The sequence below is a fragment of the Equus przewalskii genome, chromosome 6, assembly GCF_037783145.1.
Source record: "Equus przewalskii isolate Varuska chromosome 6, EquPr2, whole genome shotgun sequence".
Classification (NCBI taxonomy): Eukaryota; Metazoa; Chordata; class Mammalia; order Perissodactyla; family Equidae; genus Equus; species Equus przewalskii.
The window spans coordinates 45,885,484-45,907,019 of NC_091836.1; the positions used below are offsets into that span (position 1 = coordinate 45,885,484).

Here is a 21,536-nt window from a genome sequence, read left to right on the forward strand (position 1 = left end):
GTGTGTGTGAAGGACCTCTGCCCAGCGCACCCCCCTCTCCATCCCGTGCAGCACCAGGGGGCAGGCTGGACGTGGAGGCAGTGCGCAGCAAGCGCGTCAGCCTCGTCCTGCTCGAGCCCTGTGCTCAGGCTGTCCCGCTAGGCTGGGCTCAGCTTCCACGCTCCGTAGAGCTGGCCGGGGACAGTGTCCGTCCAGTGGTGCTGATGTGGGCAGTGAGGCAGGAAGGCGGCATGGAGGAATCTTTACTCTGTCACCTCCCGGCTGTGTGACCCTGCTGGGCAAGGCAGCCAGCCTCTCTGTGCCTCAGTTTCCTCATCTGTAAAATGGGGCCAGTAATAGCCAACCTCAGGGGGTTACAAATACTGTAAAATAGACAGAACATCTTTATAATGGCGAGGGTGTGAGGATGCCATGTTACTAGACCCCCTGGGCCTGAACCAGCCCCACTTCTTGCAAGCTGTGTGACTTGGAGCAGGTTTCTGAACCTCTCTGGGCCTCGTTTGTTTCATTTGTTCATGGAGATAAAAATACTCCTACTTCCTACAGATATGGAGAGAAGTAATTGAAATAAGCCACATAAAGCTGTTCGAACAGTACTTGGCTCAGTACATGCTCAGTAAATATTAGGGACTGTCAGTGATGATGACAATAGTCATCCCATCGTCGTCCTCGTTGTCATCATCATCATCGCGGTCACTGTGACTGAGGGCCTCTCCGTCCCTGCCCTGTGGTTTGCCGGTTTTCCTGGGATGGGACCCCACAGGTGTGGCCCCGCTCGGCGTCAGTGACGCGTCCCTGGGGATTCCTTAGCTCATTTCCGGAAAACACTAGGGAGCTGCGCCTGCTTTGCAGACTGAAAACGTCCCTGGGCTCGTACTGCATCTAAGCCGACGCCGGCCCCTTTGGCCCGGCCAGGAGCCCTCGAGCTTTCTCTCCCCGCCCGCCTCTGCTTTGCTTCCGGAGACTTTCTGTCCTGTTCGGGGCAGCCCGGACCACTTGCCACCTGCAGCTTTCTCGGGAGAGGGCGTCTTCCCTGCAGAGGGCCTGTGGGCGCCTCGGCTGTCATTTAAAGGCAGCAATTGGCTCCAGTGTCAGCACTAGAAGCTTGTCTTTAAATTAGCCGGAGTCACGCGAAGCCTTCCGTTAGCTCCTTCGACTCCCGCGCCCCTTCCCCGGGCGGCGAGCGACGGCGTGCAGCGCAGGCTCTGCTCTCGGGGGCTGCCCCGCTCTCCCGGGCTTCAGGTGGGAGCTGCGACCATTGTTTCTTTAACAGGCACTTGTCCAGCACTTACATGACCCTTACTGTGTGCGTGCGTGCATGCATGTGCGTGTGTGTGCTTGTGTGCATGTGTGTGCATGTGTGTACGCGTGTGTGTGCACATGCCTTTGAGCCTGTTCTGAGCATTTACAAACATTAACCGATCCACCCTCCCAACTACTCACCTTATAGATAGTACAACCAGGGCACAGAGAGACTAAGTTACCGCCCCAAGAGCACACAGCTGGTGCGTGGACGGGTCGGGACTGATCACATGTCACTCTCCAACCTTACAACGGTTGCCGGGCACAATTTTGTGAGCCTGGCCCCGTCCACAGACCGTACACAGCACAGTGCATATTTTCCAACTAAACTGAATGGACGGCTTCAGTTCGCATTCCCCTCACGCTTGTCCAGGGTTCGTCGACTCTGGGACATGGGCTCCCACAAAGCAAATTCCAGAAGGCCTGGCCCCAGGGACCAGAGTGTCTGGTCAAACCCTGGCTGAGTGCCTTCTCTGAGCCTCGTCTCATCTGTAAAATGGGGATAACCACAGTCTCCTCTTGGTTGTGAGCATTAAAATGAGTTCGTGGGCATAGAGCTCTTAGATAGGTATTGATCTGAATCAGGTGCTTGCTCTGGGCCTGGAATCTTCTATCTGTCCATCCATCCATCCATCTGGAGGTTTATTGAGCACCTACTATGCACCAGGCACGGCTCTGGGTGCTGGGGAGACCCCGTGGCCCTTGTGATCTGGCGGGGGAGGCAGGGCCCGCAGTACTAAGGATGGTGCGCTAGGAGGCGGGGTGCCATGGGAACAGCGAAGCTGGCTACAGGGAGCTGGCAGTGTTGGGTGGGGGTGCAGGACGCAGTATTCGATGGGGCGGCCGGGGGGCCTCCCTGGGAAGGTGACATTTGGGCAGACTCCCGAGGCGGTGGCACATATTACTGCCATTTGGTGGCCCTAAGATGAGTCTGAATTCCGCTGGGGGCAAGTCTCGCTCGCTCCCATTGATCGAGCAGACATCCAAAACTCGCTGAGGGGCCAGGACTCTCGGGTTCCTTCTTGTTCCCGTATCCAGGTCTTTATTGAGATCCTGGCCGGGCACCGCCCCCCCCCCCCCCGCCCTCCCCCGTCGCCACCCGCAGTGGGAGCAGGGCTTTCCCTCCAGCTGCTCTCCCGGATCCTGGGGAAGGGACGAAGGAAAGGAGTCACAGTCCCCCCGAAGCTGGTCAGATGGTGAGCAGACGGTGGTATTTGCTGGGAGGAGAGAAAAGCTGTGCTGAGGGAGGAGACCGACCATTAACACCAGCTGCCGTCACACATGAGACCAGTGTCTCTGGCTTGCGAGGGCACAGAGTGAGAAATGGACTCACACAGGACAGGTGGGGGGCCAGTGGGGCTCTGACCCAGCAGCCACTCGGGGATCCGGGCTGATGGGGGCGCCTCATCTTGCTTGTGGACACATGGCTTCCTAGGTTGCCAAGAGCCTGCATCCAGCCAGCCAAGGGGAGCAGGAGGGCAGAAGTATTTATGGTCCAGGCCAGCAGGTGGTGAACCTGGCTTCTGCTCACATTCCATTGGTCAGAATGTAGTCACGTGACCTCACCTAGCTGCAAGGGAGGCTGGGAAATGTAGTTTCTGACTGGGTTCTGTTTCCCAGCCACCCTGTGGAAGGAGAAAGTGCATCTTCATGGGGCAGATTGGGACCCTGTTTGTACTAGGGGTTCAGTCCACTTCCCACCTACCTCCAGCTCCCTGTGTACCAGGCCCCTTTCTAAGTGCTTCACACATGTCAGTGCATCTCATGTGGCAGCCCTATTCGGTGGGCACTATTGTTAGCTGCACTTCACAGGTGATAAAGCCGAAGCCCGGAGTGCCTAAGTAACTTGCCCAAGATCATACAGCCTGGGAAGCAGCAGAGCGGGAATTGGAATCCAGGCAGTCTGGCTGCAGAGGCCTAACTCAGCATAAATTCACTGTAGTTAGAAGGAGGCAGAGGGCACCCAAAGGTTGACATGACCCACTTTTTGGTCTCTTAAGGAAGTTATCACTTGTGAAAATGAGTCCAGACTCAAACATCACAGCCCAGGGCGGTCCCCGCCCACTAGGTCCATGTTCTCATTAATCAGGTTCTGGATCAGAGCATGTGAGTGGCGGCACCACTGATGTTTGGGGCCACGTCCATCTTGGCGTCCTGTGCACTGCAGGATGTTCAGCCGCACCCCGGGCCACCACCTGCTAGACCCCAGTGGCACTTCCAGTCGTGACATCAAAAGTGTCTCCCGGTGTCTCCACGTGCCCCCTGGGTGACGACGTCACCCCCGACTGAGAGCCACCATTCTAGGTTGTCGAATATTTTCCTACAGAGTGACGCAAGCCCAAGGCAGACCGGGACACCAGGCTTGCAGAAGACGCAGGGTGTCCTGGCATCCGTGAGCACAATGGCGCCAACAGGCTGAAATGACACCCTGAGACCTTGACCGATGGGGCCTGGACACCATTCATTAGTTAAAAATTGACAAGAACAGAGACCCCATGAGTTCTTCAAGGGAGAACAATTCAGATATCAGAGGATCAAAGTGGTGGTCATTGGTGACACCCTGAGAATTTGAAACTGAAAATAATCCTCCTGAACTTGGTGATGTGGACGTCAGGGGCAGAGCATGGGCTGCTACGTGCCTTCAGGCAGCTGTGTGGGGGAAATTGTGCACGCACACATGCACACACATGCATATACACACACACACACCTGCGTGAGTGTCTGTGCGGGCCCCATGTGACCTCGGTGCTTGGCGAGGCCCTCTCCCCGGCTGGTCTGATCCTTTTCCCTGGGATGAACTTAGGGGTGAGCGGGGATTGTGGGACTAATTTTTTCTAGTGAATATGATCATTGCCACCTTCCAGTGGGTGTTTCCTTCTTCATCTTCACCACACTCTGGTTGGTTCCTTTACTGTCCCCGTTTCACAGATGAGGACACTGAGGCTCAGAAAGACAGATTAGCTGCCCCGGGGCTACATGGAGCCAGGATTCAGGCCCAGCCTGGCTCCAGGAGCCGTATTTTTAGCCAGCAATCTCCGTGGCCGCCCTGATCCTGAGGGCCCCACTTCCAGAATCTTCTGCTCTTGCTTCTGGTGGCCTTTTCCCATTGACCGGAGGCCACACGGCTGCCCGGTCTTCCATGAGCTTGTGAAACACTGTGTGTGAATGCAGAGGGCAGCGTCGGGCTTTGTGGGGAAGACAACACACAGGATGGAGATGGGAGGTCAGCTTTGGCGTGGTGAGGAGCCTGCCGTTGCCCAAAGGAAGCGAGAAGGGAGACCATGGAATCTTCCGGGGAACTCGGGCTGCCTGTGGTCTGTGTGAAAACGAGAAGGAGAGGTTTGCTCACTGGAGGGTTCGGCTGGTTGGTCTTGGGACAGAATTGAGGGCTTTTTTCTGCTGGTGAGTCAGGCCCGTGTCGCTGCTGCCCTGAGTCCTGCGTCTCTTCTGCTTTTCTTCCTTCTCTTCTTTCTTCTGGGTCCGACTTCTGCTGACTCATCTCTCCGCGCCAGGAAGGAGGTTGGGACTGTTCACTTTCTCTCTTCAGTGACTCAGCTTTGATTCACATTTTAATTAATGGAGGAGGAAAACTTGATCAGTCCTAAGGTGTGTGTCCAGTCACCGTCCCTCCAGGCTGGTTGTAGGAAGAATACCCAGGAAACGTGGGCCACCTGCCTTCAGCCGTGGCTCGTCCCCTCCTTGAGTCCCGAGGACTCGGCCAGGCCCTCTGAGCCCCGGGTCCAGTGGGGTTCCCGATCCCCAGGCCGTGGGGCTGGTTCCCGCAGAGTCGGTTTGAGGTCTGGACGAGAAGCGGAGACTTGAGCCCTCCCGGGACGCAGAGGGGTCCTGGGGGTGTCACGGCTGGGTTTCTGAGTCGGTCCTTGGCTGTCACCCCGGCCCACCCCGCCCCTCCCTCCCCATGCTCGAGGGGCCTGGGAGTTACCAGGGCAGTTCCAGCGTTTCGGGTTTGCCCAGAGGGCTCACTGTGCAGCAGCCACTGTGCTCAGCACTTCTCGGGCCAGCCACGTCCCATCCGCCCGCTGTCCCCAAAACGAGGAAGCTTTGACGTGATGCTCCACCCTCCCTGTGAGGAAACTGAGGCTTGAGAACTCGCCCTGCATGGCCAGTTAGTGAACAGTTGGGCAGGGTCTGAGCCCAGCCCATCCACCTGGGGGCGGGAGCCCTCCCTTTGCTGCCTTTCGTTCTGGAGAGAAGGACGGCAGCTCCTTCGGCATGTCCTTGCTGGTGGAGGCTCCCCGTGTGCTGGGCCCCATTCGGGGGACTGGGGGCCCTTCGGTGAACGAGAGACAGGTGCGTGGCCTCACGCAGCTGACATTTAGCTGCACAACTTCCTGTCTATCAGGTAAGTTAAGTCCCTAGTGAGCATATTGGGCGCGCTCGCTGCTGTGACAAAGAGCCCAACACGCACAGAGGCTCAGACAACGTTCGGCTCTTGCACACCTGAAGTCCAGAACGAGTATTCTTGAACGGCAAGCTGCTCTCCTCCAGGCAGGGACCCGGCTCCTTCTGCATCAAGGCTACTTGTCTTCACCACGGCCTCCAAGGTCCCCATGCTCCTCGGCATGAAGCCACAGCCGGGAAGTGCACGGAGGGAAGTGCTGGAACGTTTCTGGGCCCCGGCCTGTGACCCGCCTCACCCCCGCTGGCCTTCCCGTCGCCAAAATGGGGCCACGTGGCCGGGCCTACGACACTGGGAAGTGCGGTCCAGCGGAGCGGCCAGCAGGAAGAGGCAGCAAGTGGCATCTGCCATGGGGCCCCACTGAGACTTGATGCCACACCTTGGTCCCTGTCACCCCCTGGCAAGTGCTGCCTGGGGACAGCTCTGAGGGGCACCCCATCCTCGTCCATGCCCCCCATCCCCGCTTCTTGGGCTTCCTGCTCCGAGGCATCGCTCAGGCAAGAGCCTACTAGAAGGTTCCCCCCGTTTGAAGTCTCCTTTGGAGCAGGCAGCCGAGACCCCCGCCCCTTGGGGTGAGGAAACCCGGAGCCAAATGCCACTCCCCAGAGACCGTCATCTCAGAAGCCAGGGTTTCAGAACCCTCAGATGGGCAGCCTTCCGGGACCGCTCACTCCTCCCACCGTCGGTCAATCAGGGTCCCAACAGGAAGCAGGATGCGCCCTCAGGTGGTTCCACGTGAGGAGCGGGTCACACAGGAGCTCCCTAAAGGGTTGCGGCAGGTTAAGGAAAAGGCACGGGGTGTTGGGATCCCCAGCTGGAAGCCGTTGCTGTCCCCGCGCCCCCCGAGCCCCAGTGGAGCAGCTGCCGTGCCGTGCTGTCAGGACCAGGGAAGGGGCACCAAAGCAACACCCCAACCCCTCGCCCTCATCTTCTGCAGGCACCTCCCATTGTCCAGGCCAACTGGAACCAGAGCAAAGCATTCTGGGAGATGTAGTCTGAAGGGGTTGACCCCACAGGGTGCAGAGCAAGCTGGAGAGGGGACCTGGGGAGCCATCGAGGAGTAGTCAGCATCATCTCGTTTTTTTTTTCTTTTCCTCCTCTGTCTCGGAAAAATCCATGTCACTTCGTTTTTCCAAGGCTGGGAAGTATTGCAGAGGAGTTAGAAGTGAATGGGATGTAGGATCAAAACTCAGTTCAGCCATGTCCCAGCTGTGCGAGCTTGGACCAGTGCCTCAACCTCTCTGATCTGGAAAGTAGAGGGACTGACAGGCCTGACATCATGGGGTCGTCTGGCCGTTGAATAGAATACTGCACACCGCCTGGCCCACAGCAAGCACGCAAGAAATGTTAGCTTATTTCTAAGTCTGTTTTTCTGATTTTGTGTTAAAGTAAACACACGTGCAGAAAAGCACACATACACGGGTACGACCTGAGTAATTTTCAAAAACTGAACACAATTGTGTAACCAACACCCGGTCAGGGGGCAGGATACCCCCACCCGCAGACACTCTCTGCTTTTCCCTGCGGTCGCCGGTGACCCTTCCTGACGCGGAGAGCACAGATCCGTCCTGCTGTCCTTCCTGAGTTGTACACCCCTGGCCGCGGCCTGCCCACTGGCCCCCTCCCCCGGCGTGTGTGACCCGACCCCGAGGTCGCTCACCCCCATGGCCTGCGTGCCGTGCGCCGTTATCCCCGTCACTGTGGGTGGACGTTTGGGTCCTTCCCGCTCGGGGCTGTTACAGAGGAGGCTGCTGTCGGCACCCCGCGCTGGTCCTCTGTGACCACAGCTGGCGCTCTCCTGGGAGGTCGGCCCGGGGGTGGCGTTTCTGGGCCCCAGGGAGGACGCTGCTCGGCTCCGGCGGAAGCTGCCTGCAATTCCCCCACGCGGGGCCGTGTAAACTCCCGCCAGCCGAGGGCGAGAATCCAGCTTTTGTTTTTATTCTGACCTGAGAGCGCCTCTCTGGAGGAGCCACCGAGTGTCGGGGACTCAGCTGAAAACGGCACCACGCCTGTCTCCTCGCCGCCTCCCGGGGCCTCCGGACCCTCCTTCTCCGCCAACACCACGCTCTCCAGTTGAAACCTGGACAAATTGCTCCCTCGGCGCCCCCTCAGGCCACCAGCGTCCTCCCCCTCCCGCCCTGTCTCTCTAGGGGAGCCCTCCCTCCACTGCCTCCGTCTGCCTTGCAGGCATCAGGGGGACATGCCACTGGCCCAGCAGCCCAGTCCTCTGCAGCTCCGGTCCCTTCCGGAACCCCTCAACTCCGGCCTTGAGCCCCGTCTCTTCTGGAATCCCTCACCTCGGGCCTCCTGGGCTTTGCACCTGCTACTGCTCCACTTTATTTAAGAAAACACCAGGCTTTAAGAGCTGCAGGAGTCCCCCAGATAGATGTCCCTTTGTGCTTTGGCTGCATTAAAAGACAGAGAAGGGCAGGAGCCGCTCAGGGCACAGGGTAGGGGTCTCCCAGGACCCTGGGCAGGTGGAAGAACGTCATGTCGAGGGAGAAAACGCGGCCAAGGGGAGGGCCCCCAAGCGGAACTCAGAGCAGCAACTCCACAGCGGAAGGACCCTCGAGCACGGGAAAGCAAGATGTCCTGTTCAGATAAAGACACCTTGGGAACCAACCTGCCCGGATCCAGATCCCGGTTGTACTGTTTCCTACGAATCCTTGAGCAAGTTACTCAACCTCTCTGTGCCTCAGTTTCCTCATCAATAAAACAGAAGGAGTAGTGTCTGCCTACGGGGCTGTTAGGAGTTTTAAACGAGTTAATGTGTGTAAATCATTTAGACTGGCCCCTGGCACGTCGTAAGTACTGAAGTGTTTGTAAATCGTGTGTAAAATGACAGGAAAAGCTGACCAGGGACCAAGATCTGACTGCTGTCCCGTCTGGTGGCCCCCAGCCACGTGTGGCTATTTTCAGTGGAAAGGAATTAAAAGTAAATACGATTTAAAACTCAGTTCCTCACTCAGACTAGCCACATTTCGAGCCTCGGTAGCCATGTGTGGCTCCCACACTGAGCAGCGCTGATCGAGACTATATGAAGGAACGCCTGCAAGTCAGTAAAAATAGCTCAGCAACCCCGGTAGGAAGGGGGCACAAAGCGTGATGGGGCTGATTAAGGAGGAGAAGGCTGCAAAGCCGCTCAGCGCGTGAGGTGGACTCAGAATCACCTGTAAGCAGAGGATGAAAATGAAAACGGTGGCCGTTTCTGCGTGCCTCTTGGGGTGGTGAGAACTAGAAAGGCGGATACGACGGGCAGCGGGATGCAGGCCCGGGGGGCCCTGCACCGTCCGTGGGATGCGGGCAGGGGGGCCGTGCTGCAGGGCCGCCCACAGTCCTGGGCCCGGGCACCTGTCTGGGGGAGACTTTCCCCGGGTCCGTAAGGGCAGGTTCGCGGACACTGCCCCAGCGCCGTCCGTGGGGGAGCAGCGGGAGGCCAACTGGGCTCCGCGGCGGGGGTGGCGAATGCACCTGCGGGCCCGGTGAGGGCCCCGGACCACGTCCGTCAGACCGTCCTGGCTGGGGCTTGAAAACACCGTTCTGGGGAAAACAGAAGACAGCAAGACCTGCCGCGCTGTCGTGCCATTCGTGTATGCTAAGATACACGGCTGAGAGTGAAGCGCATGGTTTGCAGGAACGCAGTCCAGGGAGACCAGGTGACACGTCGTGGGGCTTGTCTCTGGGGGATGGGGATGAGCATGAGGATGAAAGGGAAAGACGGATGAACGAATGAACAAATGATCGAGAGGGGCTCGCACAGACCTGGGTGAAAACGTGCCGCTAGCTGAGGACAGCCGTTAACTCAACTCTCTGCGTCTGAGGCTTTAACGAGGGGACTTCAGAAATAGTTTTCCCGAGAGGAACTGAAAGCCAGCGACAGAAGGATGAACTTGAGGGTTCCCATGCTCCGCGAGCGGCAGGCGTGTGGGCGCATGGGAAGCAGCTGCGCTCCCCAGTCCCATCTCAGGAAGATGTGACCTGGATCCTCGGGGCAGCTGCTTCTTCCACCCTGAGGTCAGGGGTCCACACATGCCCACCCATCCCTGCTTTCCAGCCACGCTAGCATCTCCCTCTCATTCTCCTGTTCTCCACCTCGCTCTCTCCATGAGGCCTCTGCGGCCCCAGGGCCTTTGAACATGTTCCCTCATCACCCGGCTGTCACATAGTAGTTGCTCCTCCGTAGATATTTATTGAACCCTGACGTCAGCCAGCTGGAGAAAGATCCTGCTCCTTCCTGCGCTCAGGCTGGCGGAGGCGTAAGCTTGGCTGGGGTCCCGGCAGGGGAAGGGGGCTGGCGGAGTTAACCAGGGGTGGCCCGGTGGAGGGGACAGAGCCAGACTCAGGATCCAGGTGCCGCGTGTTAGCTGCGTGACTGTGGACACATAGCTAAGCTGACCCGTTCAGGTCTCAGCTTCCCTGTCAGAGAAATGAGTAGAAGGTTTCCCTGGTGAGGAGACTGGGGCACCCGGTGGGACCTCAGTGTGTGAAGTCACAGGCGTCCCGCCTGGTGGAGGAGGATGAAGGTGATCAGGGCTCCTGGTATCGCTTAGGGGCAAGGAACAAAAATTAAAGTGATGACGATGGTGATGACCATGGAAGCAGACAGTTCTGTAGGACTTGCTAAATTCCAAGCACAGTTCCAAGCATATCGCGTGAGTTCCCACTCCTGTGAGGGAAATGTTCTTGTCTCTATTTTACAGCTTAGGAAATTGAGGCACAGAGAGGATGCCTGACTTTCCCAGGGCCACACAGCTCGTGATTGGCGGAACTGGGATTTGAACCGGCTGCCCGGCTCTCGGCCGCTCAGGAGGGTGTCTGTCGTGCGCATTCTAAGCCCGAGGCCGGGCGGTTGGTCACAGGGCCGGCTCCGCAGCTCAGAGCCTCCAAGCAGTCCTTCCCATCTTCCCGCTCTGCCCTCACAGGGTGAGGGCCTTCCTGGTAACCCTGACCACTCGCGGTGCCGAGAGGCCCCCTCGTTCCAAGGCGGCCCCCAACCACCCCGTGTAGACGCAAAAGTGTTCAGCCAAAGAGGAGGGGCCATCTCCCGCCAGGTGACTCCTCACGGAGGGGAACTCTCCAGAAGCCCCCGGCAGACTCTCAGAGGGGTCCTGCCAGCGCATGGCAGGGCCATGTGACCAGTGCCCCCGGCGCCGGGCATCCTGGGAGACAGGCTGGCGGGCTCTGTGGCAGGGGCGGGCCGGGGAGGGCCGTGGTGGACAACGTCAGTGTCCTCCCCGATGCCTTTCCTACTGTAAGACAAGTCCTTCCTTCCATCCACCTCCGTCTCTTCTAGAATGTTCCGTCAGCAATCGCTACGCTTTCCCACATCTCACTTTTTCCTTATTTATTTGACCAGCATTTATTGAGCGCCTGCTGTCTGCCAGGAGCAGCTTCAGGCATTGGGGATGCAGCTGTGAGCATAAGACGTGGCGGGGTGGACGTGCAAGGCGGCGCCACCCACGGAACCTTCCGCGGGGATGAGATGTCCTGTGTGCACCGTCCGCACGTGGCCACTGAAGTGCGACGGGTGGGGCTGAGGAACGGAACTGCTGACCTAATTTAAATTAAATTAGTCATATATCGGAATAGCTGAGTGTGAGCACAGCTAAGGCGACTGAGGAACCAAATGTGTAATTTAATTAATTTGTGCGTGTGTTCCATCGCTGCGTGTGGCGGCATGTACCGTGTCGGGCGCGGCTCTGAGGGCCGCCAGCTTCTCCCTCTCGCTTGGACGCCTTCGGTCCTCTCGGCCCCCGAGCCAGGTCCTGCCTCGTGCTCTCTCGGCCGCCGCGAGCTCCCGGGGCCTGACGCCCCGAGCCGCGTGCTCTCTGTCCGTGCTTCTGTCTCATCTCTGTGTCCCCTGGAGCCCAAGGGCCTCGCCTTTCTCTGGACGCTGCTCGGAATTTCACGGCGGAGGTGGCGCTCCCTGCGTGGTCCCCTCCCAACCCTGCAACTTCACCCTCCTTTTCTCCCGTCTCCTTCCTCTGCTTGTCTCTGAAAGTGTTGCTGTTCGCACTGGGGCCCTTGGCTCTCTCCACTGTATCTGTGGCCCTGGGACATCGGGTCCACCCTGGCCCCTCCCTCTGCCACTCCTCGCTCAATCACCAAACGTTTGCTGAGCGCCTGCCAGGCCGTGATGGGTGCCAACGTGCTATGATGACAAAGGTCTGCGCCCTCGTGGGCTGACTCTCCAGCAGAGGAGGTGAATAATGGACACAACTTAATAATGTAATTCTGGAGGGTGCGGGTGTCCATCTAGAGGGCCGTGGAGAGCCCCTCTGAGGAGGCCCGGAGGGGTCAGAAGGGGCCGCCAGGCTGGGAGGAGGGAGCTGGGGAGGAGGCCGTGTTTGTGGCGGGAGAGGAGGCCCCTGTAACTTCCCCGCGGTGGGCAGGTGCCCTTCCTGTCGCCAGAGCAGAAAGCCTGAGCAGCCGAGTGTGGCGGGACAGGGCGGGGGGGTCACGTCACGCAAGGTCTCATGGTCGTGACAGAGTTTGGATTTTTTTCTTGGCTTGACGGAAGCAGCTAGAAGGTTTTAACCAGGGAGTTTAGAAAACTGGCTTCTGCAGCTCTTGACCTTCCTCTCCACGGCACTTCGCACCATGTGACATATCATGTGGTTTCCCGTTGTCCCCTTGCTCATGGCGGCATCCTCAGTCGCTCCCTGAGCAGCACACAGTGGGTGCTCAACAAACCCTTGTTGCATAAATGAATGACCGTCGCCTGATGGTCTGTCCAGAGCAGGAAGGCGCTGGGGCCTTCTGGGCTCGAGTCTCCTCCTCTCAGAGGGGCCTCGCCGCGCCGACCGGCGGGCTGCGGGAGGACCTGGCAAGCCCGGCGGCTCCATGGTGCCCAGCCCGCAGTGGCGGCTATATATAAATCGGGGCCTCGTTTGTACTCCCACTGCCTTTGTCCTAGTTCCAGCCCTCGTGACGCCTGCCTGCTCCCCGGCTCCCTCCTGCCTCCTGCCTCCATCACCGCCAATCTGTCCTCTCAGCTGTCAGGCCGCCTTCCTACCGCCAGCGCTGATCACACCCCTCCGCTGCTCCAAACCCGACACGACTCCCACTGTCCGCATGACCAGCCCACCTCCCCAGACCCGGGCCGCACAGTGGCACCGTCCCCAGCCCTCCTGTCCGCGTTCACTTCCTCCCCCTTCCCGCCTCCTGCGGCCCCGGGGCCACAGACACTCATGCTTGGCTCTCTCCCCGACACACCTGGTCACCTAACGGTGGGGCTGGGCTCATCTGAGCGTCACCACTGCATCCAGCACGACCTGCTCTAGACCCACCATTGCTCACCTGGACCAGGGCCACCTCCCCCCTCCCCCCCAGCTTCCGGCCTGGCCCCCGAGAGGGGTCTTATTTTAATACAAGTCAAGTCACGTCCCTCCAATGCTCAGAACCCTCCATGGCTCCCACTTCACTCGGAGCAAAAGCCAGAGTCCTCCCCATGGCCCACGGGGCCCTGCATGACCTGCCTTTCACCTCCCCACCCTCATCTCCACCCACGGTCACCCTGGCTCCCTCAGCTCCAGCCACACTGTCCTCCTCACTGTTCCTCAAGGTACCAGGGACAGTCCAGCCTCAGGGCCTTTGCACTGGTTGTCCCTCTGCCTAGAGTCCCCCTTACACGTTGATGTGGCTCATCCCCTCGCTTTCTCCACACGAGTCTGTTCTCAGGACCTGCCTTGTCCAGTATGTTCACACGTGGCCATTGAGGCCCTAAATTGAGATGTGCTGGAAGTGTAGACTGCACGCCAGGTTTCAAAGACTCAGTCCAGAGAAAAGAATGTATAAAATGTCTTATTCAAGAATTTTTCCTGTCAATCGTCTGTTGACATGCTCACACTTCAGATTGACTGGGTTAAAGAAACTATGTTATTGAAATTAATTTCACCCATTTTTACTCTGTGAATGTGGCTACTAGAAAATTTTAAATTTCAGACGCAGCTCTTATTAAATTTCTCCCGGGCAGCGCTGGTCTGAACATCCCCAGTCCTGAGCTGCCTCCCTGCCGATTGATGAGCATCCCGGCTCCCCTCCGCCCCACGTCACCCATGCTCTCTTCTCGGCGTTGCTTTCTCCCCGTACTCATCACCCTGACACCGGCATCCTTGCTGGCTTTTCTCTCCATCTCCCCCGCACAGACGGGGATTCCTGTGACTCGTGTCCCGGGGACCCAGACGAGGCCCGGCGTGCTGTTGGCGCTCAATTAATGCTGCGAAGTGAATGCATGCAGGCCCCACCAACACCCGTCATCGGCTGGGCTGCCCTAACCAGCAGCTTCTGTCTGCTAAAAGGGGAGAGAGCGAGATGCAGAAATAGAACAAGGATTTATAAAGTGGAGTTTGACAAAGCCACGTGAATGTGAGAAAGTTGGTAGAGGAAGAGAACAATAGAGTAACTGAGTTACAAGTTCTGTAGGCTCCGTGGCACGGCCCCCACCTCCCGGCAGACTCGTGGTGCCGTTCACTCCCCACCACGGCACTGCCTCGTGCCTTGGATTCGCCGAGCTCCTTCCCACTGCAGGCTCTCTGTCTTGGCCGTTTCCTCAGCCTGGAAAGTTCTCCCGCCACTGTCCAGGTTCCTCCTCCTCATCCGCGGGACCTCAGCTTGAGGTGGGGGCCTCTTGGGTCCCGGACTGGTTAATGCGACCTGTTGTGTGCCCTCACAGCTGCTGTCTTCCTGTCTCTGAGGTCGCCTCTCGCCTGTGATGGACTCATTCATTGTCTGTGCTTTTGGTTAAGCGTCTTTCTTCTGCGTCAGCTGCGTGGGGCAGGGACGGCCTCGTGTCTGTCTCTGCCCGGCACGTGGGGTTTGCTCAGATGCACATTTGTTGATGGTGAAAAAATAGGTCAGTCCAACCTCAAATGCTGTCTCTGCTCTAGGAGGAGTCTTGAAAACGAGTTGGGAACACTCCCTGCCTTAGTTTGGGGGCCCCAGGAAAGTTCCCGTAACGAGAAGGCAGGTGCAAGCACTTCATCTGGGAGGTGACCCCAGGAATGCGGATGGAGGGGAGGCCGGGAGGGGTGGGGGGCCGAGCAGCTTACCCCTGTGGTAGCTGGGCTCGGGCACCCCGGGGGCCCATGTGACACTCACACCTCAGAGCGGTCTGGGATGAGGGGTGGGGTGCTGGGGCATCAAGACCCTTGCCCCCGGCAGCTCTTGGTTGAGGGGTCCCCCTGCAGGGACATCCCCAGCCTGTCTCAGGTTTGGGGCCAGCCCTCAGACAAAGAGATGCAGATGCTGGTTGTTCAGAGGCTGGAACGGTGACCCCGTTCCAGACCCCAGACAGGACTGGGGATGCCCCCGAATTACCCATGTGCTGCCCCCTCTGGTCTGCGGCATCTCTGCTCCGTCGTCTGCAGCGCTGATGGTGGCCTCTTCAGTCGAGCTGCGCCGTGCTGGTGCGCTCCGTGTCACCCACCTCAGAAACGGAGTCATTCAGGAGACGGGTCTGGGGTCTCCGTGCCACCTGGGGAGGTGCTGCTGCACCCTCATCTCACCAACAGGTTCACAGACGAGGTCTGAGGATGGGGTCTTCCCGGGATGGGGGGCAGGGTGTCTGCAGAGGGCTCACCTCCCCTCTCACTGTGATTCCTGCTCACCCGCGTCTGCGAGAGTGACTCTGTGACCCGAGGCTCGGGACCGTGAGCCCCTTCCAGGGCAGATGCAGACCGTCCACACTGGGGGCCACATCTGCTGTCTGTTTCTTCATTTATTCCTGAGTAGTTAGCGCACTTCTGTGTGCCGAGCGCCACACCAACTGCTTCACAAGTGTCAATTTGTTTAATCCTCACAATCCTTTGGTACTGTCATTCCCTGTTGTACAAAAGGTGAAACTGAGGCCCCCAGTCCAGTGTCTGCTGAGCGCCATCAGCCACGCGCCCGCTCGGGTCCTCGTCCAACCTATCTTGTCCCCTGGGGCAGGCGCTGCTGACACTGTTTCACGGGGGACGAAGCTGAGGCCCAGCGATGCCGGGTCACCTGCCGTGGTCACCCGCCGTGGTCACCCGGCCGATAGATGACGTCATCGGACCGCACCCCCTCCCCCCATCGATCTGACCCTGAAACCCACCGTGTTTTCCTTTCTGTCTTCTTTCTTCCAGCATCTTGGCGACAGTCGGGACGGAGTTCGACCTGCGGACGCTGAGGGCAGTTCGGGTGCTGCGGCCGCTCAAGTTGGTGTCTGGGATCCCAAGTGCGTGAGTCTCCCGCCCCGGCGAGGCCTTGGCTCGGGGTCCTGGGGCCTCGCTTCCCCCGCAGAGCATCATGGGGCCCCCAGGGCTTCTCCGGCTGTCAGGGCAGCCACCGCCCGGAGACCCCGGGAGCGCCCAGAGTCACACCAGGAGCCCCACGTGTCAAGCAGCACTGTGTGTGGCCGCTCAGCACCGCAAGTCATCTCTTTCCGCTCTCCCAGCCTGTGGAGCTGACAGGGCCAATCTCTCCATTTTGCAGTTGGGGAAACTGAGGCTCAGAGCGACTGAATAATTTGAACAGGGTCACACAGCTGAGAAGCGGCAGAACTAGGACTTAGCCAGCGTGAACCCAAGCATGGACAGCCACACTGGTGGCGGCGGCCATTCCCGCTCATTGAACGCCCGCTGTGCGCCGGGCCCTGCGGGGGCGCTGGACCACAGCGTCCTGGTTTGTCCTCACAGCCGCCCCGTGAACCCATTTCACGGATGAAAAGGCTGAGGCTCAGAAAGTCACTTTACTCTCTCGAGCTCTCACATCTTCCCAGCAATGAGCTCTGGAGCCAGTCCTCGGCCGGGCTGCTTTCTCCCTCTCCCAGGACGCTTCTCATCCGCCCTCTGGGCGGGGGTGGGGGGGGGGGTGGGGCGGCTGCAGTCTTTGGGGTCAAGATTAGGTTCAGCTGCGAAAAAAGAAAAACAAACAAAAAACAAAACAGGGCCGATCTTTTCCTGTCCTACTGCGTCAGTTAATATAATAATTTATGAGCGTGTGCCACGTGCTGGGCGCTGTGCTCAGTGTTGTCCATTTTTCACACTCGTTTCCCCTCACGAGCCTGCAAGGCGGGTGCTATTATTGTCACCATGTTGCATTTCACTGCCGTCCGGGCCTAAAGGGTGCGGCTTCCCAGGTGACCCCCCGCAGATGCTTCTGTGGAAGGAAGGTGCTCAGGCGTCTGCAGGGGCCACCGGCACGTGTCGGGCGCATTGCTCTCATTTAGTCCTGGGGGAGGGGCCGTGTTACCCCTGTTTACAGAGGAAGAAACTGAGGTTCCCAGTAGCGGCCTGCTTGCTCCAGGTCGCTTTGCTAGTGAGTGGGTGACCCAGGCGAGGTGTTCAGATGCACCTGCTGTGCTGGGGCGGTGGTGGGGGGAGAGGGAGCCAGGGCAGCGGGACGGGGCGGGGCCTGACCCTTGGGGAGCTCGGCCATGTGAGTGGCACCAGAGTCAGCAGGGCGGCTGGACGCTCGTGCTTCTCTGACCAGTCTTGGGGGTGGGAGGTGGGGAAGCAGTGGCCCCCCAGGGAAGGCAGCTCCTGGGCCCAGGGGTGGTTCTACAAGGAAGCGGGGTGGCGTCTGGAGGTGGGCGCAGCACAGCAGAGGAGACCTGGCCTGGCACCAGCAGCATGGTGCCCGAGCCCCGGACGCCCTGCCCCGCTGCCTCCACAGGCATCGCCTTACGCTTTGGACCCCTGGGGCAGCACGGCCCCTTGGGCCTCCTTGACGGTCCTCTCTCCGGCTGCGTCTACCCCGTCAGGAGATGCTAACTGTGGGCCATGGCCAGTTCTTCTAAATGGAGGAGCGAAGCCTCAGGCCACGGGTTGGAACCCCAGTTTTAACCAGAGACTTTCCCGGTACGCAGCTCAGTGGTTCCGACTGTAGGGTTGGATGTCACTCAGACCTGGGCTTGTCACTTGAATCCTGCCTGTTTCTTGTGCCCTTGGCTGACTTGCAACATCTCTGAGCCTTGCTTTCCGCCTCTGCAAAATGGGCTGATTCTGCGCAGGCCCCACCTCGTGGGTTTGTGCTGGAAGCCAGTGGAGCACTGGCTGGTTTCCCAGGACGGGATCTGGGACGCCGGCTGCCTGCCGGGGCGGGGCTGCCACCAGCCCGTCGGCGCCTCTGTATGAATGAGGAAAGGACTCCCCCTCGGGGTGAAGCCAACCCCCGCAGAACATGGCTCAGAAAGTGATGGATTTCCACCCCTTTCTGCCAAAGGTCATCAGATGACTGGGCATACGTCAAGTGCTTTTTAAAGTATTTAAAAATAGAAAGTGCTTTAAAAACTTAGGCGGCTTGCTCCCGTCATCGCCATGGCCGGCCTCCATGTGGTCCAGGCTCCGTCCTTCCTCACCGTCGCCCCCACCTCCCTTGCCAGGCCCCTTGGGGCGGGTTGGGATGCCTGCTCACGGCCGTGGGGCCTCTCTCTGTGTCTCCCCAGGTTTACAAGTCGTCCTGAAGTCGATCATGAAGGCAATGATCCCCCTGCTGCAGATCGGTCTCCTGCTGTTTTTCGCGATCCTTATTTTTGCAATCATAGGGTTAGAATTTTATATGGGGAAATTCCACACCACCTGCTTTGAGGAGGGTACAGGTAGGTCTGAGCCGCACAGTGTGTTTCCTTCCACCTCCCTTCTGTTTGTTCTCCCCCCGCTTGGGGACAGGCTCCCGGGAGGGACATGCGGGGTCTGCTCCTTTCTCCCGGAAGCTGGGAGGGGCCCTTCCAGAAGCCTGCAGGCCGGGCAGGGGTGACATGGCCCCCAGCTCTTGCTCATCGCCGGGGCCTTGTGCTGGGCCCCCCCCCAGAGGCTCCCCGGGGTGAGGGATTTACTTGGGAAGTGGGCCCAGGAGGCCCCATTGGGGGGCGGGGAAGCGAGACGGGGAAGGGAGGACGTCCAGCGAGGGGCTGCCACCAGGCAGGTTGTCACGTGGGCACCGGGCTCAGTCCCGCTGGGCACCATGGGGAGCCAGCGTTGGACATGCGCTCAGAGCCGTCCCACTGAGGGGCAGGGGGCTGACTATTTGCCCACCAACTTCTGCCCCCGGTGCCGGCGAGACAGCCCCGGTGGGCGTCGGTGCCCTGGCAGGCCGGCTGCCCTGCGCGCTGGGCTGGAGACCAGGGAGCGTGACGGGGCGGACAGATGGGAACAGGGTGTAGACAGTGCCCGCAGCCCGAGCTGCGTCCTGAGGCAGGAAGGGAGAGGAAGGAATGGGACTCATGGCTTTGTGAGTGGCGACTCCTTCCCAGGAGAAGAGGAGAGGAGAGGGTGGCTCCTTCTGGTCCCCCTGGAATGTGCCAGGAGTCGTGGCACCGGCCAGTCCGAGCCTCGGAACTAGCCAGGCGGGGTCCGGGCCCCTCCATCCCCCTGTGCCAGCATCAGCCCTCTGGTGGCTGAGTAGCAGGTGGGGGGACAGGTGGAGAAAAGCCGGGAGGTGGGAGGCACCTCCCTGGCACAGCCCAGGGTCCACGCATGGCCTGGCGGTGTCCCCACTGTCTGCATGCCAAGGGACACAGCAGCTTCCAGGTACATTTCCGGTTCAAACCCCTGCTGTCCAGACTCTTCCTCTCGGCAGCCCGAGAACCGAGTGGAACCAAATGAGGCTGGAAGCCTGAATTTCAGTGTCTGGACCCCCAGCCGTCCCCGTGCAGATGGGCCGACTGAAAGCTCGTGGTGGGCCGAGGGTCCCAGAAGGAGGGGGTGGACACAGCGTGGACAGTGAAGCCTGAAGGGGAACCGTGTGGGACAGGAAAGAGGATTCAGGGTTGTCTTCTTGGCAAGAAGATACTGTCCTGAGCAGCGTCCCATTCTCCTGTCCACCTGGTGACCCCGAGGTCCAGCCCTGTCCCCAGGCCCCCCCGAGGGAAAGAAACCCGGTGGGCTCACTCGAGATGCTTTTTTTCTTCCTCCTGCCTCCTTCTCTCCTGGGCCTGTGAAGTTCGCCCAATATGGGCTGTCCTAATTATTTCTTTCCCTGATGAAGAAGGTGTTGATTGAGGCAGATCTATTTCAGGGCCTGGCCTCCTCACCCGGGCGGGAGCGAGAGCCGGGGTGATGTGGGCAGGGCCCTCGGAAACTCAGCCCAGAGCCGAGGAGCCAGGAGCCCTGGAGCCCAGGGTTCTGCGGGTTTTTCTCTCCCTCCAGCCGGGGGGCGCCGGCTTGGGTCTGAGCCGGGTTCCGAGGGGACAGGCATGGGTGGGGCCGAGGGCAGGAAGCCTCCACTCGGGAGGATGCCAGAAAAGCCTGAGATTAAAAATACACGGCGTGTGAGTAAGAGAAAGATCCACGCAGACACCAGGCAGCAGGTTAATTTTAAAATATATTTATAACCGGATTCCTCAGACTCTGGCCCATTGCTTGGCTGGCAGCAGCCCCCAGTGTTTCGTGATGGGGGCAGGGGCGGGGGCATCGCGGGCGGAGCTGATACTGAGGGACGGGTTTCCAGCCATGTCCCATTGTCATCGGGACCCTGGTCCTGTGCACCAGCCCCGGGCTGAATGTGAAGATGAAGCAAAGCCTCCTGCCTTCCGAGAGCTTCCGGAAGATTCAAGGAGCAGACCCCTCGTCTGCAAGGCTGAGGCTTCTGCCTCCCGGCAAACACGAGCGCTCGGGGCCGCCGAGCCCTGAGGACGGCACTGAGCCGAGTTTGCACGCAGGGTGGGCCATCTAACTGGAGCCTGGAGGCCAGTGAGATCCGCGGGTTCCGTGCTGGTTTATCCCTCTCACCACGCGCTGAGCCGGGGTCGGGACCTGGTGCCGCGAAACCCGTGGCGCACAGACAGAGGTGTGTCTCTGTTGAGCGGGGAGCTTGAGTCTGCACGCCCGGCTGTCTGTCTTCTTGGCAGACGGACAATGTCGTCTCTTCTCTGAAGCCGTCAGCAGTGTCACCCGCTGAGCACAGTTCTCTGGTACCCACTGCTGTGCTCCACTGGGGCCGCTCCCGGGGTGTCCTGTGCTCCCCTGACCCCATGGGACCCCTGACCCCATGGGGGCCTCCTCCCTCCCCATCAACACCTTGGAATTCGGACCCGACCTTTAGCGCCCAGCCCAGCTCCACCAGGGAGCCGTGTGGTTTCCAGCAAGAGGGGCATCCACGGGCACATGTCTCTTTCCTTGTGCCATTTTCACAATCTGCTTCCTGCTATTTGGGGAGAAAGCTCAGCTCCTGTGCCCGAGGGTAAGTACTGTGCGTACTGGCCTCCCTCGCCCCCGGAACAGCTCCCTGTGCCCAGTGCATCTCAAGAAAGGGATCGGTCGGGCTACAGAAGAACAACGCAGCACAAGTGACAAATCCATCCTAATGGAAGTCGGAGAACTCTGCACCTGACTGCCTCACAATGCACACACGCATTTACCAAAACGGACCGTATTAGGGACCAAAAAGAGCATCTCAATGGATTTCAAAGGACTGAATAACGCGGAACGTATCCTCTGATCACAGTGCAATGAAGCTGCAGATCGGTAACAAAAAGATAACTCTGGAAGTGTTGGAAGCTAAGAGATGTGCTTCTCGTTTGTGGAGGAAATGATAGAACGTCTGCGATTGAGTTTAGAAATATTTTAGCGGTGAGGCAAAGTGTGGGCAGGGGATCCAGATGAAACAAGACTAGCCCTGAGTCAGTATGTGTTGAAGTTGGTGACAGGCACATGGGAATGCATTATACTAGCCTGTTTTTGTATATATCTGACAAGTTTTTTAAAAAAAAAAATACTTCTTGGTTATTCATGGATCAAAGAAAAAATAATAATGGAAATTGCCAAATATTTTACTTAAACAATAATGATACTAACACGTGACGAAATTTGTGAGATGCAGCTAAAGGTGTACCTCAAGGGCAATTGAT

General features: G+C 59.0%; 1 protein-coding gene across 5 annotated transcripts in view; it reads left to right on the forward strand.

Moving 5' to 3' along the window:
• The window catches only part of CACNA1A (calcium voltage-gated channel subunit alpha1 A), a 203,173-nt gene that overhangs the window by 64,500 nt on the left and 117,137 nt on the right, over positions 1-21,536 (forward strand). For all 5 annotated transcript variants that reach the window (XR_011541440.1, XM_070625311.1, XM_070625313.1 and 2 more), the window contains exons 4-5: positions 15,832-15,923; positions 18,135-18,287. Coding sequence is in view for 4 of the 5 variants with exons in the window: in XM_070625311.1 (XP_070481412.1) it covers positions 15,832-15,923; positions 18,135-18,287 (245 nt within the window). In the remaining variant the exon portion in view is untranslated. The remainder of the gene's footprint in view (positions 1-15,831; positions 15,924-18,134; positions 18,288-21,536) is intronic.